At 40.1% G+C, this 7,609-nt stretch overlaps 1 protein-coding gene across 1 annotated transcript; it reads right to left on the bottom strand.

The window, feature by feature from the left end:
- Positions 1 to 937: 937 nt before the first annotated feature.
- c1galt1c1 (C1GALT1 specific chaperone 1) lies at positions 938 to 3,899 on the bottom strand. Its single transcript, XM_014211811.3, has 2 exons — positions 3,770 to 3,899; positions 938 to 2,422 (listed from the first exon to the last, which is right to left on the bottom strand). Exon 2 carries the CDS (start codon positions 2,398 to 2,400, stop codon positions 1,444 to 1,446), a length of 957 nt encoding a protein of 318 aa, XP_014067286.1. The 5' UTR covers positions 2,401 to 2,422; positions 3,770 to 3,899; the 3' UTR covers positions 938 to 1,443.
- Between the last annotated feature and the right edge of the window lie 3,710 nt (positions 3,900 to 7,609).

Consider the following 7,609-nt stretch of genomic DNA (forward strand, 5'->3'; position numbering starts at 1 on the left):
CCTGTGGCGGTCCTCATGAGAGCCAGTTTCATCATAGCGCTTGATGGTTTTTGCAACTGCACTTGAAAATTTCAACGTTTTTGAAATTGTATGGATTGACTGACCTTCATGTCTTAAAGTAATGGACTGTCGTTTCTCTTTGCTTATTTGAGCTGTTCTTGCCATAATATGGACATGGTTTTTTACCAAATAGGGCTATCTTCTATACCACCACTACCTTGTCACAACAGAACTTATTGGCTCAAACGCATTAAGGAAAGAAATTCCACAAATGAATTTAAGGCGGCACACCTGTTAATTTAAATGTATTCCAGGTGACTACCTCATGAAGCTGGTTGAGATAATACCAAGAGTGTGCAAAGCTGTCATCAAGATAAAGGGTGGCTATTTGAAGAATCTCAAATACAATTTTTCTTTTGATTTAACACTTTTTTTGGTTATTACATGATTCCATGTTTATTAAAATGGGTGGGTGGGGTTATACAAAAAAAGATCACAGCTTTCTCCTGGTCAGTCTGTCATGGAAAGAGGTGTTCCTAATGTTTTGTACACTGTATTAAAGATACTGTATCTCTATCATTTGTTTAGCACATATGACTGGGAAAAATCTATTCGAACGGCGCTACAACTGGTAGCGGAAACTCGTCTATTTTGGCCATATTACATTAGTCCCAAAAAGTGTGTGTGTAAGTGTGCGTGTGTAATATATATATATATATATATATATATATATATATTAGCTTATCAATAACAAGGGGTAAGATATGCTTCACTATGAGCTAGGCCTATTTTGCTTTACAGTGCTCTATATTTGGTTTAGCACTTTTTAATAATTAAGAACTATGATTTCCCACTATGACTGAATGCAGCAACAGAACAGTCTCAGGACACAATTCATATCATTTAGTTGTTGGTATTAGGAGGATAAACATGGCTGTCAATTTCAGTCAATTTTTATTTCACCTTGTTTTCCAAGTGGGTAAAATAGTTACAAAATAAACAAAAAACTAATCCACCAACATTAATTTCATTACAATGACAACAATCATGTGTAGCAAACTATTTGTTTACAGACTTTTACAGTCATCTCAAAACTTGATGAATTTCACCAAATGTTCACTCCATGTGGCCTTGTATTAGCCTAATTAAACCAAATTAGCCACAAATACCAATGAAAAAAATAAAAAGATATTTAGTGAAAGAATTAGATATTTCTTCATAGCACTGCATTTGCCTAAATCTGTTCATTCATTCTTCAACCACAATTGTATTGTGCAGAGTGCAAATTTCAAAAGGTATAAAAGACTAAGACTAATGATTTGCCACCCTCCCTCATGTATACAAACTGAATAAGAAAACGGTCTTTATTCAACAGTTAGACTTGACATCACACAGCAGCAGTCTTTAATTCCATATCTGGCCCAAAGGGGGAAGCCTTGCACTTTAGTCATTGGCAGAGCCCTCGGGGGGCAGGAATATCAAGGAATCATGGAAGTTGTGCCCATATGGGCGTAGTCTGTAAACCCCAAACATCATGACCTGCATCTGGTTTGGTGACATTCCGCTAAAGGTGATGGCTAAGTCAGAGCAACAGCCCTCCACCACACCCAAAGAGTTTTTGGACATGCCCTCTTCGATGAGTGAACCCACACTCTTACTGTTGAACAGCCCCTTGCCCTGTGTGTCCTCACCATTCTCTGCAAAGACCCCAGTGTACTTCAGACACATAGCCAGCTGTTTCTCCTCGCTTAGCTTCCACAGGGATCTGCCTCGCTCTGGACACTTCTCCCCGTCTTTGAACACGTTCACCAGCCTTCTGAGGGCCTCGTAGCTCAGCACGATGCCACTGTCGTACTCCACGTACTCCAGCTCGCCCGATTTCATGGTGTGGCCGATGTAAAAGGGCTCGTTGGGGTCTTTGGCCAGAACGAGGTACTTGAGGTTCTCAATAATGGCAAAGGTGGTAGGCCGCGCCACAAAGAACCAGCGCAGGTCACCGGAATTGTCGTACGCGTGCTTCAGGGCCTTGTGCAGCTTGGCCCACTCGTCCTGTTCGTTAAGGTCCACCGCTTCCAGAGCTTTGGCTGACTCGGAGCTGTAGAATACGGCCTGGTCGCAGTGTTTACCCCAGGTGTCCTTGGCTGTGGCCCAATACACTAGGACCTTAGGCTGAACCATGATGACGCAATAGACTCGCACCTTCTGGCTCAGCTCCACCATTTGGGTGTCGGACAGGCTCTGTAGCTCGTCGTTGGTGGGAGCCTTGATGTGGTGGTGGTGGTGCTGGTCTTCTGGGCTAGACTGCATGCCTGGTGTGAAGCTCCCTAACAGGGACAACAACAGGCAGAATATGCCTCCCAGGGCCATCCCCTTCATGAAGGAGCTGCCTTCCGACAACATGTTAGTTTGTCAGCAGCACACACTGTGAAAGTAGGAAATAAACATTAATTTGCCATATTACTAATCAAATGGATACTCATGATGGTGGTCATGGATCAAAATAAAGAAGCTAGCTATCTAGCTACATAACAAGTGACTGTCATTTCATGTTAGTTCAGTGTAAGAAACTATACTGAACCAAAATATTAAACGCAACATTCAACAATTTTACTGAGTTACAGTTCATATAATGAAATCTGTCAATTGAAATAAATAAATTAGGCACTAATCTAGGGATTCCACATGACTGGGCAAGGACTCAGCCATGGGGAGCAAGGCCTAGCCTATCAGAATGAGTTTTTCCTTACAAAAAGGCTTTATTACAGACAGAAATACTAAGTTTAATCAGCAGGTGAATTAGCCGGATGCGGAGGTTCTGGGCTGGCGCTGTTACACATGGTCTGCGTTTGTGAGGCCAGTTGGACGTACTGACAAATTCTCTAAAACGTTAGAGAATTAACATTGAATTCTCTGGCAATAGCTCGGTAGACATTCCTTAGTCAGCATGCCAATTGCACATTCCCTCAACTTGAGAGATCTGTGGCATTTTAGAGTGGCCTTTTATTGTCCCCAGCACAAGGTGCACCTGTGTAATGATCATGCTGTTTAATCAGATTGTTGATAAGACACACCTGTCAGGTGGATGGATTATCTTGGCAAAGGAGAAATGTAAACAAATTTTAGATAAATAAGCTTTTTGTGCATATGGAACATTTCTGGGATCTTTTATTTCAGCTCATGAAATCATGGGACCAACAATTTCCATGTTGCGTTCGTGGTTTTTTTCAGTGTAGTTCACTTTACTATTAGAATCAAGTTAGCAAAGGACATAAACTATCAGTGCAAAATTATCAAACTATTTCATGGCTAACTGGCTATGAAACTTGACAAACAGGTTTACAAGTAAAGGGTGTATATCAGAGTGCCAAACGTAAACGCACGCGTAAACACTGTAGTGTTCTAAAATATTGGACCATTTCTCGGCGCAGCTCAAGCAGTTTATCAAACTGTCAACACATTCAAATGAATAGAGGACGTGTACCGGGAGACGCGTCGGTGGGGAGGTGTGCGTTCGGACTGTGCTTCCCTCGAGAATGTTGGTCATAGTGGTGGTCTATGAGCCGCGTACTAATGTTACAAAGGGACGCCGTACTATCGCGTCTCAGCGTCTGTGGACTATGATTTACGTTTAATGAAGCCGTTAGTATAATCTTGTTAGCTTGCTTGTTAGGTAACATTACAGATAGCTAGCTACCTTAGCTATAATCACAACACGGCAAATAGCTCATTAAGACAAACGTTTCAACCAAAACATCAAGAAAACACTTACCTACAAACGACTTCCACTGACTAAGAATTCTCCCTTCTTTTTAGTTTCTACTCCTGTCGAGAGAGGTGTTAGGTATGCTGTGGCAGAACAAGGGGCCAGTGTTCCGGTCTAGAAGCACGATTTCGACTGCTCCTACAGTTTTGCGTCGGTACTGCAGTTTAACTGACGCTCGGCCCAGAAAGACAATTTCCACATAGAGAAGTCAGATTAGAAAATTCCTAACAAGATACATTGGTCATCACATTTATGCACAAAACATCCACTGAATTATTCAATAATTGTTGCTCACAGTTGAAGATATTAACATTTTATACAACGGGTGGGTCAAATCCTGAAAACCTCATTCCAGCCAGTTCCACAAGTTGCCACCAAAATGCTTATTTACTCTGTTCCATCTGACTTCGCAATCCACTGTCTCCTCAGCCTAGCCAGGCAATTTATAAACTTGATCTCCACTATAAAAAGCATCTAGACATTATCTCAAGTCTTTTAGAATAACATACGTTTTCAACAGCGGGATAATTTAGAAACTTGTTCTCCACTATAAAAAGCATCTAGACATTATTTCACATTTCTTTTAGAATAACATTACGTTTTCAACAGCGGAGATTTGTATAAACCTTGCTGTCTGTCTCTCTGACATTTGCAACATTGTTTCAATATTCAAATTCGATATTCTACTGTCCCATAGTGTCGGGACGAGACAGACAGGCAGCGTTTCTCAGCCAGTCGAAATCATGAATCAGTTGGCATAATTTTTATGGATATATACTAAAACATGTAAATTGAAAAAAAGTTTAAACAAAACGCTGCTAATTTGCATTCTTTCCAGCTTCAGTTTGAAGTGAATTGTGTTAATGTAGATGTGTTGTTCCTGACGAGCGAGCACATTTTCTATACCCGGCGAAATCGCGCCTCATTGGCTCATTGTTAATGATGTATCCAAATAAATGGCACTAGAAAACAGCTTAAACAAATGCAGCAACTTTGCTGTTATTATTTCTTCACTTTTTGACGTGACTGTAAGTTAGCTGTAGTTGGCTAGCTAGCAAGCAAGGGATAAGAACGTTGCTAGCCAGTTTGGCAATGGAACATTTAGAACGAACGACTGGGTCGCAGGTGATGTTGGTTCTTATAAACCGGATGCAATCCGGATATAGACGGTCCATGAAATGGCGTCTGCGAATGTGAGTAGATTACCTTGAAAACAGTGGTCGGACATCTCTGATGCAGTCTCCAGTTCTTATTATACCTCAGTTGGGCAGATATCTTCTTTACTTTTGGTGACCTTAACTTCATGTTGGTTTGCAATTCTAATATTGACAAAGTTCCAGTGAAACGTTATGATTTTCATTGGCAGGTTTTCTTGTTTTTCAGGTTTTCTTAATTTATAAACATAATTTTTCTCCACACAGATATTATATATCGAATAATCGGCATATATTGTATAAAAATAGTTCTTTGTTTTTAGAATATTGGTTCCAAAATAATATCATTTTGGTGAGCCAACTGGTAAATGCAGAGGGTCTTTTACTTAGTTATAAGGAATTCTTATCACTTTACAAGGTCCCTGTAACACCTAAAGATTTTGCAATTGTTTTAGATGCCATTCCTTCAGGTGTTGTTTTATTATTCAGGAACGTGTCAAGACCTGACCCTCAGAGCCTACCTTCCGTTGACCCTGTTGACTCATCAGTAGGAAAGATTTGTTTCTCTTTTGGTCCATTCAACAACAGAGCGATACAAACCTTGTTTCAGCAGGATGTATCTTTACCTTATGTCATGCCTTATTGGAATGGATTTATTGATAATATCGGTTGTAAAAAAGTTTGGATGTTGCCACATACATACCTACTTGTTAACAAAACTACGGAAGTTTCCTTTAAAATTATTCATAAATATTATCCTGCCAACCACTATATGAAGAAGTTTAAGGAAAACATCAACTCAAATTGTTCCTTTTGTAATGACCACCCAGAAACAGTTTTGCATCTTTTTTGGCATTGTATTCATTTAAGAAAACTTTGGCAAGACATCAGTAGATTTATAATTGAACACATTTATGAAGATCTTACACTATTGTGGAGAGATGTACTGCTTGGACTCTTTGCCTTCGATAGAAATAAGCTGAAACATTTTTATGTAATTAATTTCATTATTCGTTTGGCCAAATTTCATATTCACAAATGTAAATTTACAAACAAAACACCACATTTTCTTACCTTACAAAAATAAATTGAACTGTATTTCAAGACAATTAAATACTCTACTAACAAAAAAGCTGTTAGAATTATAAGTGTATGTTTGTCCCTTAAGGTCCTTGTGTAATGTAATATTGTACCCCCCAGCCCCGCCTCTAACCCAATTGCCATTTGTATATTATTTATATATACTTGTGTTCCCACATGTACTTCCTGTATTGATTTGTTGTTAATTATAAAATACAAATTAAAAAAAGATGCTATGCGCTACTAACCTCATGTCATGAATTGCCATCTCGAGACAACTCAAAGTTGCCGGGATGTCACGTGTCCTACTTATATTTTTTTATTTTTTATTTTTTTATTTCACCTTTATTTAACCAGGTAGGCAAGTTGAGAACAAGTTCTCATTCACAATTGCGACCTGGCCAAGATAAAGCAAGCTGTTTGACACATACAACAACACAGAGTTACACATGGAGTAAAACAAACATAGTCAATAATACAGTAGAAAAATAAGTCTATATACAATGTGAGCAAATGAGGTGAGATAAGGGAGGTAAAGGCAAAAAAGGCCATAGTGGCGAAGTAAATACAATATAGCAAGTAAAACACTGGAATGGTAGATTTGCAGTGGAAGAAAGTGCAAAATAGAAATAATGGGGTGCAAAGGAGCAAAATAAATAAATACATACAGTAGGGGAAGAGGTAGTTGTTTGGGCTAAATTATAGCTGGGCTATGTACAGGTGCAGTAATCTGTGAGCTGCTCTGACAGCTGGTGCTTAAAGCTAGTAAGGGAGATAAGTGTTTCCCGTTTTAGAGATTTTTGTAGTTCGTTCCAGTCATTGGCAGCAGAGAACTGGAAGGAGAGGCGGACGAAGGAGGAATTGGCTTTGGGGGTGACCAGAGAGATATACCTGCTGGAACGCGTGCTACAGTTGGGTGCTGCTATGGTGACCAGCGAGCTGAGATAAGGGGGAACTTTACCTAGCAGGGTCTTGTAGATGACCTGGAGCCAGTGGGATTGGCGACGAGTATGAAGCGAGGGCCAGCCAACGAGAGCATACAGGTCGCAGTGGTGGGTAATATATGGGGCTTTGGTGACAAAATGTATGGCACTGTGATAGACTGCATCCAATTTATTGAGTAGGGTATTGGAGGCTATTTTGTAAATGACATCGCCAAAGTCGAGGATCGGTAGGATTGTCAGTTTTACGAGGGTATGTTTGGCAGCATGAGTGAAAGATGCTTTGTTGCGAAATAGGAAGCCAATTCTAGATTTAACTTTGGATTGGAGATGTTTGATGTGAGTCTGGAAGGAGAGTTTACAGTCTAACCAGACACCTAGGTATTTGTAGTTGTCCACATATTCTAAGTCAGAACCGTCCAGAGTTGTGATGCTGGACGGGCGGGCAGGTGCAGGCAGCGATCGGTTGAAGAGCATGCATTTAGTTTTACTTGTATTTAAGAGCAGTTGGAGGCCACGGAAGGAGATTTGTATGGCATTGAAGCTCGTCTGGAGAGTAGTTAATGGATGTGGTGATTGACAGAGTCGAAAGCCTTGGCCAGGTCAATGAATACGGCTGCACAGTATTGTTTCTTATCGATGGCGGTTAAGATATCGTTTAGTACCTTGAG

This window comes from Salmo salar, chromosome 09, assembly GCF_965601325.2.
Source record: "Salmo salar chromosome 09, fSalSal1, whole genome shotgun sequence".
In the NCBI taxonomy this organism is placed as follows: domain Eukaryota; kingdom Metazoa; phylum Chordata; class Actinopteri; order Salmoniformes; family Salmonidae; genus Salmo; species Salmo salar.